This window comes from Agelaius phoeniceus, chromosome 31 (assembly GCF_051311805.1).
Source record: "Agelaius phoeniceus isolate bAgePho1 chromosome 31, bAgePho1.hap1, whole genome shotgun sequence".
In the NCBI taxonomy this organism is placed as follows: domain Eukaryota; kingdom Metazoa; phylum Chordata; class Aves; order Passeriformes; family Icteridae; genus Agelaius; species Agelaius phoeniceus.
In genome coordinates this window covers 155761-178448 of record NC_135295.1, presented here as the reverse complement: position 1 = coordinate 178448, position 22688 = coordinate 155761, and the positions used below count along the sequence as shown (strand labels likewise).

The following is a 22688-nucleotide window of genomic DNA, read 5'->3' as shown; positions in this document are numbered from 1 at the left end:
TCCAGGGAATTTTTCCTTCCCTGGGAAGCTCCGGATCCTCCCTGATTTGGGATTTGGGATTTGGGATTTGGGATCGGGACCAGGCCCCCAACCCCCCCACCCTTGTGTCCGACATTCCAGCCCCAAATTCCCGGCTGGAATTACCCGGGAAAGGGGGAGGGGAGTCCCAGCCCTGAATTCCCGGAAGAGCCGGAATCCCACCGGGAATTCCCCACTTGGAATTTCACCTGGAATCCCACCGGGAATTCCCCACTTGGAATTTCACCTGGAATCCCCCCGGGAATTCCCCACTTGGAATTTCACCTGGAATCCCACCTGGGAATTCCACCCGGGAATCTCATCTGGAACCGCCCCCCCCGGGTGTCCCAGAGGAGGGAAGGACCCCACGGGAATTCCGGGAATTTTGGGAATTCTGGGATTTTGGGATTCCCAACCTTCCGGAGACCCCTGCCCGTTCCCACCCCGCACATTCCATGGGACTGGGGGCGAATTCCAGGGAATCCCAAGCAGAGAAAAGGGGGAGCTGCCCCCATTCCCAGCCCCTTCCATCGGGGTTTCCCCCCCCACGCTCCATTCCCGCCTTTCCCGCTGTTTTTCCCGGCTTTTCCATGGAATTCTGTCCCATCTCTCGGCAGAGTCCGGGCCAGGGGAGCAGCCAAGGCTCTGAGGCCGCGTTTCCCGCGGGAACAGAACCGGGAAGTTTGGAATTCTCCCGTTCCTTCCTGGGGGGGGGAGGAGGAAAATGATTTTTTTTTTCTTCTTTTTTTTTTTTTTTCCGGGAATTTTTTTTCCGGGGAATTTTTGTTGCTGCTGTTGTTTTTGTTGCTGTTTTTCTTCCCCCCCGGCCTGGGGCGAGCGGAATTTCACATGATGCCGTTGGTGAGGTACTGGAAGCCGTCGTAGAGCTTGGTGGTGATCGACCGCATGGAGCCGTCCACCATCTGCTCCACCAGCAGCTGCAGCTGCTCCTCCGTCAGGTTCATGTGGAAACGCTCCTTGAGGTGCCGGATGGTGGAGGAGCCGTGGAAGCAGGGCAGCTGCGAGCCTGGAAAATGGGGAAAAAACGGGGGAAAATGGGAAAAAACGGCAGCTGGGAGAATGGGAAATGGGGAAAAACGGGGAAAAAGGGAAAAATGGCAGCTGGGAGCCTGGAAAACGGGGAAAAACGGGGGAAAATGGGAAAAATGGCAGCTGTGAGCCTGGAAAACGGGGAAAAAACAGGGAGAAAATGGGAAAAATGGCAGCTGGGAGCCTGGGAAACGGGAAAAAACGGGGAAAAATGGCAGCTGGGAGCCTGGGAAACGGGGAAAAACAGGGGGAAAATGGCAGCTGGGAGAATGGAAAACGGGGAAAAACAGGGGGGAAATGGGAAAAATGGCAGCTGGGAGAATGGAAAATGGGAAAAAAACGGGGAGAAAATGGGAAAAATGGCAGCTGGGAGAATGGAAAACGGGAAAAAATGGGGAGAAACGGGAAAAATGGGAAAAACGGCAGCTGCGAGCCTGGGAAACGGGGAAAATGGGGAAATTGGGAAGAATGGCAGCTGGGAGAATGGAAAATCAGGAAAAATGGGAAACAGGGCAGCTGGGAGCCAGGAAAAACGGGAAGAACTGGGAATCTGGGAGCTGAGAGACCGGAAAAATGGGAAAAATTGGGATGGGGATGTTGGGAGTCTGGGTTTGGAACCGGGGCAATGGGATCAGGAAAGGGGAAATTCGGGATGGGAGAGGGGAGAAGGGATTTGGGATCCCGGGCAATGGAAATTGGGATGGGATTTGGGATCCCGGGCAATGGAAATTGGGGATGGGATGAGGGGATTTGGGATCCCGGGCAATGGAAATTGGGATGGGAGAGGGGCTGGAGCAGGGAACGCCCCGGGAGCAGCCGCTCGGGACGGGAATCCCGGATCCCCACCTTGCTGCATGATCTCCACGATCTGCACCACCTTGTCCATGTGCTTGCGGGCGGCGATCAGCCCCTGCAGCATCAGCATCTTGTAGTAGTTGAACATGTCCCCGTCCAGGCCGCCCATCACCTGCGCCACACGGGAATGGGGAATGGGGAACGGCTCCGGGATTACACGGGAACGCCCTGGAACCCCCCCGGATTCCCTGGAACCCCCCCGGATTCCCTGGATCCCCCCCAGATTCCCTGGATCCCCCCCGGATTCCCTGGATCCCCCCAGATTCCCTGGATCCCCCCCGGATTCCCTGGATCCCCCCCGGATTCCCTGGATCCCCCTGAATTCCCTGGAACCCCCTGAATTCCCTGGAACCCCCCCGGATTCCCCTGGATCCCCCTGAATTCCGTGGATCCCCCGGATCCCCCAGGCATTCCCTGAATTCCCTGGATCCCCTGGATCCCCCTGAATTCCCTGGATCCCCCAGATCCCCCTGGCATTCCCTGGATCCCCTGGATCCCCACTCACATCCACGAACTCGGAGGTGAGTTTGAAGGGATGGGGGTTCCCTGGATCCCCTGGATCCCCCTGGATCCCCCTGGATCCCCCTGGATCCCCACTCACATCCACGAACTCGGAGGTGAGTTTGAAGGCCGAGGTCTCGAAGCCGAGGTTGCGGGGGGAGCTGCTCAGGATGAACCCGAAGTCGATGTGGATGATGTGGCCCTCGGCGTCCAGCAGGATGTTCCCGTTGTGCCTGCGGGCATTCCCGGGAATTCCGTCAGGATCCCGGGGCATCCCGGGAGATCCCACCGAGATTTAAGGGAAAACCCAATAAACGTCACAGCAAATTGTGGGAAAATCCCCAAAATGCCATAAATGCCCTCGGGGCCAGCAGGACGCTCCCCTTGGGCCTGCAGGGGAATCAATCCATGAATGACCTGCCCTGACCGGGCTGGACCGATCATTAATGAGCTAATCCATTAATTAATGAGGTAATTAATTCATGAATGACCTGCCCTGACCAGGCTGTGCCCGATCATTAATGAGCTAATTCATTAATTAATGAGTTAATGACCTGTCCTTGACCTGCAGCAGGGAGCACACCAGGCTGTACCCATTAATTCATTCATTAACCATTAATTAATTCATTAATTACCTGTCCTTGACCTGGAGCAGGGAGCACACCAGGCTGTACCCGATCATTAATGAGGAAATCAATTAATTAATGAGTTAATTACCTACCTTTGACCTGGAGCAGGTAGCAGACCAGGCTGTGCCCATTAATTCATTCATTAATTCATTAATTAATTCATTAATTACCTGTCCTTGACCTGCAGCAGGTAGCACACCAGGCTGTACCCATTAATTTATTTATTAATTCATTAATTAATTCATTAATTACCTGTCCTTGACCTGCAGCAGGTAGCACACCAGGCTGTACCCATTAATTCATTAATTAATTCATTAATTACCTATCTTTGACCTGCAGCAGGTAGCACACCAGGCTGTACCCTGCACAGCTCCTCACAAAGTTCCTCTGGGCCGTCAGGAAGCTCTCGCTGTTGCTGGGGCCGTGCTCAGCAGGCTGTACCCGTTCATTAGCCATTAATTCATTAATTAATTCATTAATTACCTGTCCTTGACCTGCAGCAGGTAGCAGACCAGGCTGTACCCAGCACAGCTCCTCACAAAGTTCCTCTGGGCCGTCAGGAAGCTCTCGCTGTTGCTGGGGCTGTACTCACCAGGCCGTACCCATATTAATTCATTAATTACCCATTAATTAATTCATTAATTACCTGTCCTTGACCTGCAGCAGGTAGCACACCAGGCTGTACCCCGCACAGCTCCTCACAAAGTTCCTCTGGGCTGTCAGGAAGCTCTCGCTGTTGCTGGGGCCGTGCAGGCCAGGCCGTACCCATATTAATTCATTAATTACCCATTAATTAAATCATTAATTACCTGTCCTTGACCTGCAGCAGGTAGCACACCAGGCTGTACCCAGCACAGCTCCTCACGAAGTTCCTCTGGGCCGTGAGGAAGCTCTCGCTGTTGCTGGGGCCGTGCTCCTGCCGCAGGTACTGCAGCAGCGACAGCTGCGACTGCTTCTTGATCTGGTGCAGGGACACGGCGCTGAGCACGGGCTCGATCATCCCGCTGTCGGCTGAGATCACCAGGATCTTGTAGGGCCGGATCCAGAGCGGGACGCGCTCCTGCTCCCAGATCCACTGCGGGGGGAAACACAGTCAAAATCACAAAAAATCACAAAAAATCCTGATAAAATCACAATAAAATCCTATAGAATCTGACTGGACCTGCTCCTGCTCCCAGATCCACTGCGGGGGGAAACACAGTGAAAAATCACAAAAAATCACAAAAAATCCTGATAAAATCACAATAAAATCCTGATAAAATCCTATAGAATCCGACTGGACGCGCTCCTGCTCCCAGATCCACTGCGGGGGGAAACACAGTGAAAATCACAAAAAATACCAATAAAATCACAATAAATCCCAATAAAATCCTATAGAATCTGACTGGATCCGCTCCTGCTCCCAGATCCACTGCGGGGAGAAACACAGTGAAAATCACAAAAAATACCAATAAAATCCCAATAAAATCCTATAGAATCTGACTGGATCCGCTCCTGCTCCCAGATCCACTGCGGGGGGAACACAGTCAAAATCACAAAAAATACCAATAAAATCCAGTGAAAATCCCAAAAAATCCCACAAAATCCCAATAAAATCCTATAGAATCTGACTGGACCCGCTCCTGCTCCCAGATCCACTGCGGGGAGAAATACAGTGAAAATCACAAAAAATCCCGATAAAATCACAATAAAATCCTATAGAATCTGACTGGATCCGCTCCTGCTCCCAGATTCACTGCAGGGAGGGAAATACAGCCAAAATCCCAAAAAATCCAAAAAAAATCCCAATAAAATCCTATAGAATCTGACTGGATGCACTCCTGCTCCCAGATCCACTGCGGGGAGGGAAATACAGCCAAAATCCCAATAAAATACCAATAAAATCCTATAGAATCTGACTGGATCCGCTCCTGCTCCCAGATCCACTGCGGGGAGGGAAATACAGCCAAAATCCCAAAAAATCCCAATAAAATCCCAATAAAATCCCAATAAAATCCCAATAAAATCCGACTGGATCCGCTCCTGCTCCCAGATCCACTGCGGGGAGGGAACGGGGACAGATCCCGTGAAAATCCCCATAAAATCCCACAAAACCTGACTGGAATGGGAAATGGGATAAATCCCATGAAAATCCCATAAAATCTGACTGAAACAGGGTTAAAATGATGTGAAATTTTAAAAGATCCCATGAAAATCCCATCAAATCTGACTGGAATGGGGTTAAATGATGTGAAATTAAAGAAATCCTGTTAAAATCCCATCAAGACTGATTGAAATGCCATTAAAATGCCGTCAACGTTTTTTTAAATCCCATTAAAATCCCACAAAATCCATAAAACCAAAAAAATTCCCACTGAAGCCCCAAAATATTAAAAAACCATCCCACTAAAATCCCAGGAAATGCCATTAAACCCCCATTAAAATTCCATAAAATGCCATTAAAACCCCGTGAAAACCAGGAATCCCTTATGGATTTTTTGGGAATTCCCTGGGGATTGCCTCGCCTGGAGCTGTTTGAGCACCTGGAACGCCGTGAAAACTCCACAAAAACCCCCCAAAACTCCAGGATTTTTGTTCAGGAACCTCTCACAGGTTGGGATTTTTGGGAATTCCCTGGGAATTGCCTCACCTGGAGCTGTTTGAGCACCTGGAACGCTGTGAGAACTCCATAAAAACCCCCCAAAGCTCCAGGATTTTTGTTCAGGAACCCCTCACAGGTCGGGATTTTTGGGAATTCCCCGGGATTGCCTCACCTGGAGCTGTTTGAGCACCTGGAATCCCATGAAAACTCCATAAAAACCCCCTAAAGTTCCATTTTTTTTGTTCAGGAACCCCTCACGAGTTGGGATTTTTGGGAATTCCCGGGATTGCCTCACCTGGAGCTGTTTGAGCACCTGGAACGCTGTGAGAGCTCCACAAAAACCCCCCAAAACTCCATTTTATTTTTCCGGGAATCCCTCACAGGTCGGGATTTTTGGGAATTCCCTGGAATTGCCTCACCTGGAGCTGTTTGAGCACCTGGAACGCTGTGAGAACTCCATAAAACCCCCCAAAACTCCAGGATTTTTGTTCAGGAACCCCTCACGGGTCGGGATTTTTGGGAATTTCCCAGGAATTGCCTCACCTGGAGCTGTTTGAGCACCTGGAACGCCAGCAGCTCCTGCCTGAGGTCGTCCCCACACTTGACGATGACGGAGAGGAGGCGCCAGGAGGGGAGGTGGCCGTAGGGAGAGGCCTCCCGGATCCTCCTGGGGAAACGACGGGAAAAACGATGGGAAAAATGATGGGAAAAATGATGGGAAAAACAGGAAAAACGATGGGAAAAACGATGGGAAAAACAACGGGAAAAACGATGGGAAAAACAGGAAAAACAACGGGAAAAACGATGGGAAAAACAGGAAAAACAATGGGGAAAACGATGGGAAAAATGGTGGGAAAAACAGGAAAAACAATGGGAAAAACGATGGGAGAAACGACGGGAAAAACAATGGGAAAAACAATGGGAAAAACGATGGGAAAAACGATGGGAAAAACAATGGGAAAAACGATGGGAAAAACGATGGGAAAAACGATGGGAAAAACGATGGGATCAGCCCGGCAGCCCCTGGCCAGGAGGAGCTCTGGGAATTCCCAGGAATTGTCCTCATGCCATCCAATCCCATTAACATCCCATAAAAGTCCATGGAATTCCATTAAAATCCCATCAAAATGACATAAAAAATACCAAATCCCATTAAAATCCCATCAAAGTCACATAGAAAATACCAAATCCCATCAAAATCCCATCAAAATCCCATGAAACGCCACTAAAATCATAAAATGCCATGAAATTCCATTAAAATCCCATCAAAGTCACATTAAATCCATCATATCCCATTAAAATAATAAAATTCCATGAAATCCCACCAAAGTCCCATCAAAACTATCAAATCCTGTTAAAATCACATAAAATGCCATCAAAATATCATAAAACTCCACAAAACTCCACTAAAATCCCATCAAAATACCATTAAAACTCCCAGATCCCATTAAAATCCCATAAAATGCCATTAAAATCTCGTAAGAGTCGATGAAACTCTATTAAAATCCCATTAAAAAATACCAAATCCCATTAAAATCCCATAAAATCCCATCAGGACACGGACGACGCCCCCTCAGCCCCGGGGGCTTTTCCCGGGAGGAATTCCAGGCCTGGAATTCCAGGGGGTTCACCCTGGAAGGAGCCAAACCCCTCTGGAGCCGCCCCAAACTCCCGGGGCCAGGGCGGGGGCTCCGGGCGCGGCTTTCCCCGGAATTCCCAAAACTCCCGGAATTGCCGGAATTGCCCACCTGACTTTCTCCTGCCAGGGCTCCTTGAGGGCCACGGCCGAGGGGTCCTCGGGGTCCCTGCGGAAGGCGGTGGGCGTGTGCGCGAGCTGCTCCGACAGACGGCGCCTGCGGGACCGCGCACACCGGGTCAGGAAAGGGCCCAGAACTCCGGGGATCCATCCCGGAAAACGCCCGAGTTTGGCTCCGGGGAGTGCCGGGACTCCGGGGTTTTATCAGGGAAAAGGACAGAGCTCCGGGGAATGCCGGAATTCCAGGGTTTTATCAGGGAAAGGGCCCAGAACTCCGGGCATCCATCCCGGAAAACACTGGAGTCTGGCTCCGGGGAATGCCGGAATTCCAGGGTTTTATCCCGGAAAACGCCCGAGTCTGGCTCCGGGGAATGCCGGAATTCCAGGGTTCCATCAGGGAAAACGCCTGGAGTCTGGCTCCGGGGAATGCCGGAATTCCGGGGTTTTATCGGGAAAATTCCTGGAGTTTGGCTCCAGGGAATGCCGGGACTCCGGGGTTTTATCAGGGAAAACTCCTGGAGCTTGGCTCCAGGCAATGCCGGAATTCCAGGGTTCCATCAGGGAAAAGGACAGAGCACCGGAATTCCAGGGTTCCATCCCAGAAAACACCTGGAGTTTGGCTCCGGGCAATGCCGGAATTCCAGGGTTTTATCAGGGAAAATTCCTGGAGTTTGGCTCCGGGCAATGCCGGAATTCCGGGGTTTTATCAGGGAAAATTCCTGGAGTTTGGCTCCGGGCAATGCCGGAATTCCAGGGTTTTATCAGGGAGAACACCCGGAGCCGGGCTCTGGGCAATGCCACAATTCCAGGGTTTTATCAGGGAAAAGGCCCCAGCTCCGGGGTTCCATCAGGGAAAATTCCTGGAGTTTGGCTCTGGGGAATGCTGGAATTCCAGGGTTTTTGCTTTGGGGATGTTAGAATTCCAGGATTTTTATGAGGGAAAATTCCTGCATTTTTGCTCTGGGGAATGTCAGAATTCCGGGATTTTTATGAGGGAAAATTCCTGCATTTTTGCTCTGGGGAATGTCAGAATTCAGGGATTTTTATGAGGGAAAACTCCTGCATTTTTGCTCTGGGGATGTTAGAATTCCAGTATTTTTATGAGGGAAATCTCCTGGATGTTTGCTCTGGGGAATGCCTGAAGTCCGGGGTTTTTTATGAGGGAGAATTCCCGGATTTCTGCTCCGGGCACTGTCGGAATTCCGGGGTTTTTTGCGGGAGAATTCCCGGTTTTCCGGGAGCTCACCGGATGTCCCCGGCGGCGATGAACACGGGCTCCCGGCTCTCCTGGCTGGTGATGGAATCCACGGAAAACTGGGAGATGTTGTCACAGCTGTTGGTGTGCATCTCCGGGAGCTGCGGGAATCCCGGGAAAACCCCACAGAATTCCATGAAACCCCATGAAATCCCATTGAAACCCCAGCAAATCCCACTGAGACCCCATCAAATCCCTTAAAATCCCATTGAATCCCATAAATAAAATAAATAAAATAAATAAAATAAATAAAATAAATAAAATGAATAAAGTAAATAAAATAAATAAATAAAAACCCCAAAGAATCCCACAAAATGCCATAAAGTCCCATAAAATCCCATAAAACGCCACGAAACGCCATTAAAATCTTATCAAATCCAACTAAAATCCCATGAAATCCCACAGTATCTCACAAAACCCCATAAAAACCCATGAAATCCCATTTTTTTAGGTGGGGGGGGCCCAGAATGACAATCCCCAGACATGGAACCCCCAGGGACCCCTGGAACCTTCTGGAAAACCCCATTGCCAGCATTCCCACGCTCCCGGTGCCCGGAACCTTCTGGAAAACCCCATTCCCAGCATTCCCACGCCCCTGGCGCCCGGAACCTTCCGGAAAACCCCATTGCCAGCATTCCCACGGGCCTGGTGCCCGGAACCTTCCGGAAAACCCCATTGCCAGCATTCCCACGCTCCCAGTGCCCGGAACCTTCCGGAAAACCCCATTGCCAGCATTCCCACACTCCCAGTGCCCGGAACCTTCCGGAAAACCCCATTGCCAGCATTCCCACGGCCCTGGTGCCCGGAACCTTCCGGAAAACCCCATTGCCAGCATTCCCACACTCCCAGTGCCCGGAACCTTCTAGAAAACCCCATTGCCAGCATTCCCACGCTCCCGGCGCCCGGAACCTTCCGGAAAACCCCATTGCCAGCATTCCCACCCCGCTGGCGCCCGGAACCTTCCGGAAAACCCCACTGCCAGCATTCCCACGCTCCCAGCACCTGGAACCTTCTGGAAAACCCCCATTCCCAGGCCCCAGTGCCCGGAACCTTCCGGAAAACCCCCATTCCCAGCATTCCCACCCCGCTGGCACCCGGAACCTTCGGGAAGGCGGCGCTCCCACCTCCACCTGGAGCTCGCCGATGTCGTCCACGGACCAGGCCTCGTCGTCGTTGTCGTAGTTGGGGACGGTGCTGAAGCTGCCGGCGCGGTGCTCGGGGCCCATGCCGCACTCGGGCAGGTTCTCGGCCGAGCGCGTGCTGCGGATGCGGTTCTCGGGGATGCGCGCGGGGACGCTGGCCGTGTCGAAGTTGTCGCACTCCAGGACCTCCACGTAGATCAGGTAGGGAGCCTGGGCGGGGCAGCGGGGCCGTCAGGGGCACCCCGGGGCTGCCATGGGGACGGAGGGAAAGGGCGCGGATCCCACAGAGGGAACCCGGAGCTCCTCGGGCTTTGGGCCCGGTTCCACCGCCTGTGCCAGCACCCCCGGGCCTGGAGTGACAGCTCCAGCTGCCCCGCCATCCCCAGCACTGCCATGGCGTCCCAAATCCTGCTCTGCATCCCAAATCCCGCTCTGCATCCCAAATCCGCTCTGCATCCCAAATCCCGCTCTGCATCCCAAATCCCCCTCTGCATCCCAAATCCTACCTCCCATCCCAAATCCCGCTCTGCATCCCAAATCCCGCTCTGCATCCCAAATCCCATATCCCATCCCAAATCCCACTCTGCATCCCAAATCCCGCTCTGCATCCCAAATCCCGAATTTTCCCATCCCAAATCCCGCTCTGCATCCCAAATCCCACTCTGCATCCCAAATCCCCCTCTGCATCCCAAATCCGCTCTGCATCCCAAATCCTGCTCTGCATCCCAAATCCCGCTCTGCATCCCAAATCCCGCTCTGCATCCCAAATCCCGCTCTGCATCCCAAATCCCATCTCCCATCCCAAATCCCCCTCTGGATCCCAAATCCTGCTCTGCATCCCAAATCCCCCTCTGCATCCCAAATCCCGCTCTGCATCCCAAATCCCGCTCTGCATCCCAAATCCCATCTCCCATCCCAAATCCCGCTCTGCATCCCAAATCCCGAATTTTCCAATCCCAAATCCCGCTCTGCATCCCAAATCCCCCTCTGCATCCCAAATCCCACTCTGCATCCCAAATCCCGCTCTGCATCCCAAATCCCCCTCTGCATCCCAAATCCCGCTCTGCATCCCAAATCCCATCTCCCATCCTAAATCCCGCTCTGCATCCCAAATCCCCCTCTGCATCCCAAATCCCATCTCCCATCCCAAATCCCGCTCTGCATCCCAAATCCTGCTCTGCATCCCAAATCACATCTCCCATCCCAAATCACATCTCCCATCCCAAATGCTCAGTCCCATCCCAAATCCCATTTCCTATCCCAAATCCTATTTCCTATCCCAAATCCTGAATTTTCCCATCCCAAATACCATCTCTCATCCCAAATCCCACTTTGCATCCCAAATCCCACTTTGCATCCCCAGTCCCAAATTTTCCCATCCCAAATCCCATCTCCCATCCCAAATCCCAGGTCTTCCCGCCCCCTTTTCCCACACCTTGTCCTTGGAGTTGAGCACCACGGCCTGCGAGTGCGGCACGCGCACCACGTGGTGCTCGAAGGCGGCTCCCACCATCCCCAATCCCATCCCCAATCCCATCCCCAATCCCAGGTTTTCCCATTCCCAATCCCATCCCCAATCCCCATTTTCCCATCCCAAGTTTTTTTCCCAGACCTTGTCCTTGGAGTTGAGCACCACGGCCTGGGAGTGGGGCACGCGCACCACGTGGTGCTCGAAGGCGGCTCCCACCATCCCCAATCCCATTCCCCATCCCATCCCCAATCCCATCCCCAATCCCATCCCCAATCCCATCCCCAATCCCCCATTTTCCCATTCCCCCATTTTCCCAGACCTTGTCCTTGGAGTTGAGCACCACGGCCTGCGAGTGGGGCACGCGCACCACGTGGTGCTTGAAGGCGGCTCCCAGCATTCCCAATCCCAGGTTTTCCCATCCCCAATCCCATCCCCAATCCCATCCCCAATCCCAGGTTTTCCTATCCCCAATCCCATCCCCAATCCCCCATTTTCCCACCCCCTGTGTCCCAGACCTTGTCCTTGGAGTTGAGCACCACGGCCTGGGAGTGGGGCACGCGCACCACGTGGTGCTCGAAGGCGGCTCCCAGCATCCCCAATCCCATCCCCAATCCCATCCCCAATCCCAGGTTTTCCCATCCCCAATCCCATCCCCAATCCCATCCCCAATCCCAGGTTTTCCCATCCCCAATCCCCCATTTTCCCACCCCCTGTGTCCCAGACCTTGTCCTTGGAGTTGAGCACCACGGCCTGGGAGTGGGGCACGCGCACCACGTGGTGCTCGAAGGCGGCCGTGGGCAGCCAGGCGCGCGCGGGCAGTTTGTGGTTGAGCAGGGACAGCTCCGAGATCAGGCGCTGCGTCTTCTGCTCCTTGGTGGGCAGCGTGGCCAGGCGCTTCCCGATGGCCATCAGAGACTTGATGAACTCCCGCTCCGGAGCCAGCCGGGCCGGCTGCCCAGCCGGGAAAACGGGGGAAAATGGGGGGGAAAATGGGGGGAAAATGGGGGGGAAAACGGGGGGAAACAGGGGGAAAATGGGGGGAAACAGGGAAAAACGGGGGGAAATGGGGGAAAATGGGGGGGAAAACGGGGGGGAAACGGGGGGAAATGGGGGGGAAAACGGGGGAAAATGGGGGGAAATGGGGGGAAAATGGGGGAAAAACGGGGGGAAAATGGGGGGAAAATGGGGGGGAAATGGGGGGGGGAAAATGGGGGGGAAAACGGGGGAAAAGGGGGGGAAACGGGGGGAAAATGGGGGGGAAATGGGGGGGGAAAAACAGGGGAAAACGGGGAAAAAAGGGGGGAAAAGGGGGAAAACGGGGAAAAATGGGGGGAAAAGGGGGGGGAAACGGGGGGAAAAAGGGGGGAAACGGGGGGAAAATGGAGGGAAAAGGGGGGGAAAGGGGGGGAAAATGGGGGGAAAATGGGGGGGGAAAATGGGGGGAAAATGGGGGAAAAAGGGGGGGGAAAACGGGGGGAAAACGGGGGGAAAATGGGGGGGGAAAATGGGGGGAAACGAGGGGAAAATGGGGGGAAACGGGGGGGAAAAGGGGGAAAAACGGGGAAAAATGGGGGAAAAGGGGGGGAAACGGGGGGAAAATGGGGGGGAAAGGGGGGGAAGAGGGGGGGAAAAAGGGGGGGAAAATGGGGGGAAAATGGGGGGAAAACAGGGGGGAAAGGGGGGGAAACGGAGGCAGCGTCATCTTCTCCACAGGGAAATGCCTTCATCCCATCCCATCCCATCCCATCCCATCCCATCCCATCCCATCCCATCCCCTCCTACGGGATCCTCCCACCCCCTGATTTTCCCTGCTTTTCCCTGTTCTTCCCATCCCAGACTGGCTGGGAAAGGCTTGGGAAGGATCGGGATGAAAACTAAAAAGTTGGGAAAACAGGAGGGAAATGGAGGTGATGGCTGGTGGTGGTTTTCCAGTGGGATCCTTTTCCTGCTCTTCCCTGCCCTTCCCTTTCCCTGCTTTTCCCTCTTCCCTGCCCTTCCCTTTCCCGCTCCAGAGCCAGCAAGGCTGCCTGGAAAAGGATCTGGATAAAAATAAAAACTCTGGGAAAAAAAGGAGGAAAATGGAGGTGATGCTTCACTGGGACCAAATTCCTGCTCTTCCCTTTTCCCTTCTCTTCCCTCTTCCCAGATCCTGGAAACCCGGGAGTCCCATCCATCCCCCGGCAGAGCAGGATCCCGGGGCCTTTTCCTTCCCCCCGGAATTCCAGAGCCAACGTTCCCTGCGGGATCTCCCAGTCCCATTGGATTCCCGGGATTTGGGATCATCCAGATTCCCAGGGTTTGGGATCATCCAGATTCCCGGGATTTGGGAGGATCCGGATTCCCAGGATTTGGGAGGATCCGGATTTCCAGGATTTGGGATCATCCAGATTCCCAGGGTTTGGGATCATCCAGATTCCTGGGATTTGGGATTATCCGGATTCCTGGGATTTGGGATCATCCAGATTCCCAGGGTTTGGGAGGATCCGGATTCCTGGGATTTGGGATCATCCAGATTCCCAGGGTTTGGGATTATCCGGATTCCCGGGATTTGGGATCATCCAGATTCCCAGGATTTGGGGATCATCCGGATTCCCGGGATTCGGGAGGATCCTCCCCGCTGTCCCAATCCAAGAACCCCCCAGGGATTTGGGATTTCCCCCGGGATGCAGCCGCCCCCTCCCTCCCTCCCTCCCCACACTGATCCCAAATTCCCACTCCGCATTCCCACCCTCGGGAATAACCGAGGGCTGATTTTTGGGATCCCCGAGTGCTCCGACCATGCTGGGAACGGCGCATGCAGAAAGCCACGGATCGGGAACGGGGCAGCAACGGAAAACGCCGGAGAAATCGGGAATATCGCAGGGCAAGAGGCGGGGATGGGGAAAATCGGGGATTGGAGGATGGGATGGGGCATTCCCGGCTGGAACCTGCGGGGTTCGTAGTCCACGTCCAAAAATTCCCTCGGGAATTCCAGGACAGCGCTCGGCTTCCCTGCCCCCAGGCACGGGACAAACATTCCAGAGGCTCCCGATCCCGGCCGGATCCCAAAATTCCCTCAGCTCTGAATCCCATCCCTGCAATCCCGGGATTCCCCAACCACGGCTGCTTCCCGGCCGTTCCCGCGGAATCCCGGCGGCTCCGATATTCCTGCTCCTCCCAGCCCGGCTCTTCCAGGGGCGCTGTCCCCTCGGAATTCCAGGGAATTTCCCCCAAGGAACCCACTGGGAATCCGGGATCCATCCAGGGATCCCAAAACGCTTCCCAGGGATCCTCTCCCCGCCTCAGGAGCATTCCAGCGGCGCCGGGATCCGTTCGGAGCCTCCGGAGATCCTGGATCTTCCAGCCCCAGGGGCTGGGAAATTCCATCCCATTCCAGAGGGAAAAATCCTCTTCATCCCATTCCAAGGGAGAATTTTCCCCTTCATCCCATTCTTTTCCAAAGGGAATTTTCCTCTTCATCCCATCCCGTTCCAGGGGAATTTTCCTCCATCCCATTCCAAAGGGGAATTCCAGAGGGAATCTTCCTCTTCTTCATCCCATTCCAGAGGGGAATTCGCCTCTTCTTCCCGTTCCAAAGGGAAATTCCAGAGGGAATTTTCCTCTTCGTCCCATTCCTCATCCCCGCATTCCCAAGGATCCTTCCCACACCAGGATCCCACGCTCCGGCAGAACATTCCATAGGGAAGGAGGAATTATCCCTGTTTTCCGTGGATTCCCAAGAAAACCCTGGAGAGGAGCCACTGGCCGGGCTGGGAGGAGCAGGAATGGGTGGAAGTAAAGGATTTCCTGGAATTTTGGGCGGGAATTTGGGGCTTGGAGCTCATCCCGAGCATCCCGCCATCCCTAAAACCAGCGGGATTTAGGATGAGCCCAAAATCTGGGATCAAATCCCGACAGAATTCCCAAATCCAGGCGCGGGAACGATCCCTGGGAATTCCCAGCAAGATCAGAGCTGGGCTGGAACCCAGGAATTCCCAGAAAAGCCCCCCCCCCCCCCAAAAAAAAATCATGGAATTCTTCCCAAACTCCCAGTGCTGGAGGAAATCATGGACTGCACATTCCCACCGGGAATCCTGGCGGGAAAAGAGGGAAAGATTCCAAAAAAAACCAGGAGAAGGGTTCATTCGGGAGAGAAAAATCAGGGAAAACGCCAGGATTCGATTGGAATTTTCATGGGGGAAAAAAGAAGGAATTGAGAGAATGGAATCAAGGAATGATTGGTGGGGGAAAAAAACATGGAAAAAAAAGCAAATCAATCCCATCCGGCCGAGAATTTTGGGAGCCGAATTCCAAGGGAAAACAGAAACAGCATTTCCTCCTCCACCTGCAGCAGAAAAGCAGGAAAAGCGGGAATTCCCTCATTCCCGGATGCCTTTTGGTGGAAAAACGGGATCTTCCTGGATTTTATCCAACCGGAAGGGATTTTCCCGGAATTCCCAATCCGAGGAAACGGTGCCGGGAATTTTTTTGGGGGGGTTTTTTTTTTGTTTTTTTTTTTTTTTTTGGGAATATCTGGGGAATGCAGGGAAATTCCAGAGGGGTGGAATTGAGGAAATGCCGTGGTGGGAAGGGGGAGCCTCCGGAAAGCGGGATCGGAACTTACGGGAGCCAGGGATTTATCCAGGCTTTCCGTACTCGAGGAGAATTCCTGGGAAAAGCGGGAAAAGGGGGGTTCGGGGCAGTTTTTTTGGGGGGAATGTTTTCCGTGGGGAAGAGGGGAAGGAGCAGGGGAAAAGGGGGGAGAAAAAGCAAAGTTTAGCTCCAGGTGCACTTCCAGCAATTCCCAAGTTTGTTTGGCCCCATCCTCCTGGAATTACCGGGAAGGTTCCGGGAAGGGAAACTCTGCGGATCTCGAGGGGGACGGGATCCAAGCGGAGCGGATCCGAGCGCTGAATTCCCGGGATTTTCCCCGTTTTCCTCCTCTCCGGGATTCCTCACCCCGGCCCAGAAGGACCAGGATGGATCCAGCTCCGAATTCCTTGGATTTCTGACCTTTTCCACCACCAAATCCACTTTTTTTTTTTTTTCCTTCCCTGGATTCCAGTTTATCCCGAATTTCAGCACATCAAACGAATCCCATGGAAACGATCCCGAAAGTTCCCAAAATCCCAATTTTTGAGGCCCCTTTTACCATGGAAAAATTCCTGATTTATCCCAAGTTTTCCTGCCATTCCCAGATCTCCCTCCATGCTCCATCCCAAGCGATTCCCATCCCAAAAATCCTGAAATTCCAGCGCTTGGAGTCCCTCAATTCGCGATTTTCTTCCTAAAAGGGATCCAAGGGAGCTTCATCCCGTAAAAACCAGGAATTCTGGGGCTAAAATTCCCAAAAATTCCCCAAAAAAAAGGGGACAACCAGGTCTGGATCCCACCTGGAGGGAAAACTGATGGGAAATGACCCCAAAGTTCACCAGGGGAGGGAAAATTTGGGATGATTTTCCATCAATTTTCCCTTCCCTGGTGAATTCTGGGATCATTTCCCATCAATTTTCCCAAGGAATTCCTGGATTCCAGAGGGAAGAGCCCCCAGTGCTTCCAAGAACTCCGGGATTTCTGAGGGACAGTTGGGATCCAGGGCTGGAGCCCCCCTGGGTTTGAGCTTTCCCAGCTTTTTCAGGGTCGTTTCCAGGAGTTTCCTCATCCATAATTTATGGAAAGGCTCCGGTTTCCGGCCTCCTCCTTTTCCATATTAAAAATTCATCCCGGCGGGAACGGCCCCGGGTTTTTCCGGGGTGTTTTGATCCCGAATCCGGCCTGGAAAATTCCTTCCCAATCCTTCCTTCCATCCTCACCCCAATTCCCAGAGCTTGGAAAAATCCTTGGCTGCTTCCAAGGGCTCCCAGCGGAATTCCCGGCGGAATCGAACCTTGGATTTCTGATCCGTTTCCCAGGGATTTCTGGGAATTCCCAGTCACTCCCAGTCACTCCCAGTTCCTCTGGGGTGCATTTCACCCTCTGGGGGATTCGTTTTTCCTGGATTTGGGAAGCGCCGTTCCCAAAATCTGCTGCCAGCAGCGGCTCGGGGGCTCCTTTCCCACCTGGAATTCCCAGCTCATCCTGGGATCAGCCCTGGAGCTCAGCCCCGGTCCCAGAGGAGCCGTGGGGTGGATCCCAAGGAGCAGCCACGGGATTTTCCCAGCCCAGCAACCCTTGGGGCTCAGCCCCTCAGAATTCCCTCAGGAACAGCCCAGACTTTGCCTCCTCCTCGCTCTCCACCTTGGGGTTCCTGGCTGAGCCTTGGAGCACAACCACGACCCTAAAGGAGCTCTGGGATGAATCCCAAGGCACTTCCCAAGGCTGATCCCTGGATCAGCTCTGGGATCAATCCCAAGGAGCAGCCACGGGATTTTCCCAGCCCACCAATCCTTGGGGCTCAGTCCCACGGAACTCCCTCAGGAACAGCCCAGGCCTCACCTCCTCCTCCTCCTCGCTCTCCACCTTGGGGTTGCTGGCTGCGCCTTGGAGCTCAGTCCCAGCCCCTCAGAATTCCCTCAGAAGCACCCCAGGCCTCACCTCCTCCTCGCTTTCCACCTTGGGATGGCAGGCTGAGCCTTGGAGCTCCATCCCAGCCCCACACCAGCCTTTCCCACAGGATTCCCTCAGGAACATCCCACACTTTACCTCTTATTCCTCGCTCTCCACCTTGGGGCTGCTGGCTGAGCCTTGGAGCTCCATCCCAACCCCTCAGAACTCCCTCAGGAGCACCCCAGGCCTCACCTCCTCCTCGCTCTCCACCTTGGGGTTGCTGGCCGTGCGCTTCAGGTTGCTGCTGAGGCTGATGGACACCGTGGCGTCCGACTTGGACCTCTGGTGAGTCCGTTTGGAGGGGGAGAGCCCGGTGTCAGCGCCGGGCAGGGCGGCGCCCGGCTCCCTCCTCCTGCCCGCCGGCTTCAGCTCGTCGGAGAGGATGAGCCTGCGGAGCTTGGTGCCGCGCGAGTGGCGCTGCGTGGAGATGTGCATGTCCGAGGAGTAGGCGCCCAGCAGCAGCGCGCACTGCAGCGAGAAGTCGATGCTCTGGCGGCAGCGGTGCACGATGTAGGGCTTGATGGCGTCGCCCACGTCCTCGTCCATGTGGATGTACATGTTGAGCAGCTGGGGCAGGTAGAAGTCCACCTCCTCGTGGCGGAAGCAGAAGAGGCGGTTGCCGATGTAGGCCTGCACGCCGGGCTCCTTGGAGTTGTACAGGTAGGAGATGGCCATGGAGATGTCGAAGAGCTTGGACTCGAAGAGGCGCAGCAGCCACGACTGCTTGGCCTGGTGCTGGTGGCGCTTCCGCGCCGTCCGGGCCGCGGCCGAGCCCTCCTCCTCCTCCTCCTGGATGCGCGGCGCCTCGTCCAGGCAGCGCACGGGGCAGCTCTGCCCGTTGGGCACGGGCTGGGAGCCGTGCAGCCGCTGCACCTTCTGCAGCACCTCCTCGCACGCCCGCTGGGCCACCTCGGCGTCGATGAGGGCCAGCTCGCCCACGCCCTCCGTGATGACGCCCAGGGAGGAACCGCCCGGCTCCGGGGGGCTCCTCCCGGCCGCCGAGTCGCCCATGGTGGAGCAGGGGCTGCGCGGCTGCTCAGAGCTGGGGAAAAACGGGGAGAAAATGGGGTTAAACCGGGGAAATTGGGATCCGGAGAGGGATTCAACAGGGGGAACAGAGCAGGGGCTGCAGGACTCAGAGCTGGGGAAAAACAGGGAGAAAATGGGGTTAAACCGGGGGAAAATGGGATCCGGGGAGGGATTCAACAGGGGGAACAGAGCAGGGGCTGCGCGGCTGCTCAGAGCTGGGGAAAAACAGGGAGAAAATGGGGTTAAACGGGGGGAAATTGGGATCCGGGGAGGGATTCAACAGGGGGAACAGAGCTGGGGAAAAACAGGGAGAAAATGGGGTTAAACGGGGGGAAAATGGGGTTAAACCCGGGGAAATTGGGATCCGGGGAGGGATTCAACAGGGGGAATAGAGCTGGGGAAAAAACGGGAGAAAATGGGGTTAAACCGGGGGAAAATGGGATCCGGGGTGGGATTCAACAGCGGGAACAGAGCAGGGAAAAACGGGGAGAAAATGGGGTTAAACTGGGGGAAAATGGGATCCGGAGTGGGATCTGGGGTGGGATTCAACAGGGAGAACAGAGCAGGGGCTGCAGGACTCAGAGCTGGGGAAAAACCGGGAGAAAATGGGGTTAAACGGGGGGAGAATGGGATCCGGGGAGGGATTCAACAGGGGGAACAGAGCAGGCGCTGTGCGGCTCAGAGCTGGGGAAAAACAGGGAGAAAATGGGGTTAAACCGGGGGAAAATGGGATCTGGAGTGGGATCTGGGGTGGGATTCAACAGGGAGAACAGAGCAGGGGCTGCAGGACTCAGTGATGGGGAAAAATGGGGAGAAAATGGGGTTAAACTGGGGGAAAATGGGATCTGGGGTGGGATTCAACAGGGGGAACAGAGCAGAAAAAAACGGGGAGAAAATGGGGTTAAACGGGGGGAAAATGGGATCCGGGGTGGGATTCAACAGGGGGAACAGAGCTGGGGAAACACAGGGAGAAAATGGGGTTAAACAGGGGGAAAACGGGATCCAGAGTGGGATTCAAGAGCAGGAGCAGCGGAGGGGCTGCGCAGCTCAGAGCTGGGGAAACACAGGGAGAAAATGGGGTTAAACGGGGGGAAAATGGGATCCGGGGTGGGATTCAACAGGGGGAACAGAGCTGGGGAAAAAACGGGAGAAAATGGGGTTAAACGGGGGGAGAATGGGACCTGGGGTGGGATCCAGGGAGGGATACAACAGGGGGAACAGAGCAGGGCCTGCAGGACTCAGAGCTGGGGAAAAACAGGGAGAAAATGGGGTTAAACTGGGCGAAATTGGGATCTGGGGTGGGATTCAACAGGAGGAACAGAGCTGGGGCTGCAGGACTCAGTGATGGGGAAAAATGGGGAGAAAATGGGGTTAAACTGGGGGAAAATGGGATCTGGGGTGGGATTCAACAGGGGGAACAGAGCAGGGAAAAACGGGGAGAAAATGGGGTTAAACGAGGGGAAAATGGGATCTGGGGTGGGATTTGGGGTGGGATTCAACAGGAGGAGCAGTGGAGGAGCTGCAGGACTCAGTGATGGGGAAAAAAGGGAAAAAACTGGGGTTAGGGGTGGGATTCAAGGGGACAAACCCAGGATGCACCTGAAGGGAAGATGGACGTTAATTTTTCCCCTGTTAAATCCAGGATTTTTCTCTGTTAATCTCAGATTTTTCCTCATTACTTTAAGGATTTGCTTTATCCCTTTATTTGTCCAACTCCCAAAGAAAGGAGGGAAAAAGCCCTCAGGAATTTTCCCTAAATATTCCAAGTGATTCAAACCTAGGTCACCTCCCAGATACCGCTTCTTTTTATTTTTTTTTCCTCTTCTTTTCCTCTTTTTTTGCCACTTCTTCTCCAAGAAATCCCAGATGCCCAAATCCTGACCAAAGTCTGAGAGTTTGGCTCTGTTCCCCCATGCCCAGCACTCCAAATCCCACATTCCTGACATTTCTGTGGCTCTTAGATCCCAAAAACCCCATCAGAGCCTGAAAAAAATCCCCGATGCTCCCATTTCTCAACGAATCCCAAAAAAAAGATGGGGGTGGAAATTTGGGATTCCACACTGCCCCACAATTCCCATCCCTGTTTTCCCACAAATCCCAGATTTTCCTCCTCTATCCCACTCCCAAATCCTTACGTGGCTCCAACCCAAAAATTCCAGGGACCCCCTCCCTTCCCGAAGCGCTCTGCTCATCCCAAAAAAAAAAACCCCACATCCAAAGCTTTTCCCTCTTCCCAGGAACGCCACAGGATTCCAGAGCCCGGAGCAATCCCACAGGCCTGGAGCTCCCTCCTCCCATGGATCGCATTCCGTACACAAACCCCCACTTTTTGAGGTTTTTCCAAGTTTTTGTTTTTTCCCTCTAAGGTTGGGAAATAAACTGGGAAAAGGCAGGGGGGAAAAAAAAGCAGGAAAAAATTTTAAAAAAAGCAGGAATCCACATCCCCACCTGGATCCCAAGGGCGGCTCCTCCTGGGCTGATCCCAGCATGGACCCTGAACTGCGGGACCATAAATCATCCAGGAAATCTGGAGCCGGGATCACCCAGGAATTCCAGGAGCACAGTCCTGAAATCCCACTCGGGATTCCAAGGGAGAAATCAGGGGCTGTTTCCAGCAGATCCACGGGATCCACACCAGGAACGGCTCCAAAACCTCAACAACTCTTCCAGCACCGGGAAAAAAATAAAAGCTGGAAAATCCCCTTTTCCACCCAGTTATTCCCTCCCGGATTCCAGGGATGCGGAAGGAATAAAAAGGGAGGGATTAAAGGTAATTATTTCTCATTATTCAACTTCCCACCAACTCCAGCCGAAGTTTTCCAGGGACAACATTCCCGAGGGCACGAGTGACCCCCGCCAATCCAAATTTTACGCAATCCATGGAATTTTGGAGGGGATTTTGGGCAATTCCAAAGCCACCAGATGGCCCCGGGAGGGAGGCGGGGGGGCCGGGTTGGCAAATCCCCCTGAGGAAAAGCGGCTGGAAAAGGCTCTGGAAGGGGAATTGCGCCACTTCCCCCGCGGGGAGCGGGGCTCCGGCAGCGATTCCCAGGAAAAGGGGCTGGGAAAGGCTTCGGGAGAGGTACCTGGAGCGATCCCATCCCGCGAGGCTCCGCTCGGCGAGCGCGGCCCTGCGGCCGGCGCGGGCGGCTCATCCCGGGCACCGGCGGCTGCTGCTGCGGGGAGAGAGAGGCGGAAAAACAGCCGGGATCAGCACCGAGCCTCGGCCGGGAAAAGGCCAAATCCTGCCCCGCTCCTGCGCCACGGAGCCGCCGAGCAGCAGCAGCAGCAGCAGCAGGAGGAGGAGGAGGAGGAGGAGGAGGAGGAGGAGGAGGAGGCGAGGCCGGACGCGGCCGCGGAACCGCCGGGGGGACCGGGCTGAGGGGGCGGAGGAGGCCGCGGGGGGGCGCGGCGGGGCCGGGCTCACCTCGGCGGAGCGGGGAGGAGCGGGGCGGCGCGGAGAGGCGCGGAGGGGCCGGGAGGGCCGGTGGAGAGGCCGGAGCGGGGCCGGGAAGCGGGGCCGGCGGAGCGGGGCCGGTGCAGCCTCGCCAGGCCCGGCCCGGCGCCGCCTCACGGGGCTGAGCGGCCACAGCGCCCCCTGGCGGGCCGGAGGCGCGGGGGAAGGGGCGGGGCATGGCGCCGGGGGCGTGGTTATGCATTTATATGAGCGTGTGGGCGTGGTTTAAGCACTAATATGGACAGTGGGGCGGGGATAGAGGCGTGGCTTACAGCGCCGGGGGGCGTGGCCTATACGTCGCGTGCGGAAGTGAGCGCGGTTTCTGTACATATATGCTTAAAGGGGCGTGGTCTCATGGTGTTTGGGGGCGTGGTCTCGGCACGGAACAAGCCCAAGGCGCCCCGCGGGTTCCGCGTTAA

General features: G+C 54.8%; 1 protein-coding gene across 7 annotated transcripts; it reads right to left on the bottom strand.

The window, feature by feature from the left end:
• Window positions 1-837: 837 nt before the first annotated feature.
• On the bottom strand, window positions 838-22407 carry PI4KB (phosphatidylinositol 4-kinase beta). 7 transcript variants are annotated; one of them, XM_077192184.1, is made up of 13 exons: window positions 22240-22407; window positions 21899-21988; window positions 17976-18825; window positions 15862-15906; window positions 11982-12209; window positions 9770-9997; window positions 8637-8746; window positions 7383-7487; window positions 6178-6301; window positions 3863-4128; window positions 2525-2657; window positions 1915-2035; window positions 838-1045 (listed from the first exon to the last, which is right to left on the bottom strand). In XM_077192184.1, exons 3-13 carry the CDS (start codon window positions 18792-18794, stop codon window positions 864-866), a joined length of 2361 nt encoding a protein of 786 aa, XP_077048299.1. In that variant the 5' UTR covers window positions 18795-18825; window positions 21899-21988; window positions 22240-22407; the 3' UTR covers window positions 838-863. The 7 variants fall into 7 exon arrangements, with proteins under 7 accessions (XP_077048299.1, XP_077048301.1, XP_077048300.1 ...); XM_077192186.1 differs by having other exon boundaries at window positions 9776-9997; XM_077192185.1 differs by having other exon boundaries at window positions 21899-21985.
• Window positions 22408-22688: the final 281 nt, after the last annotated feature.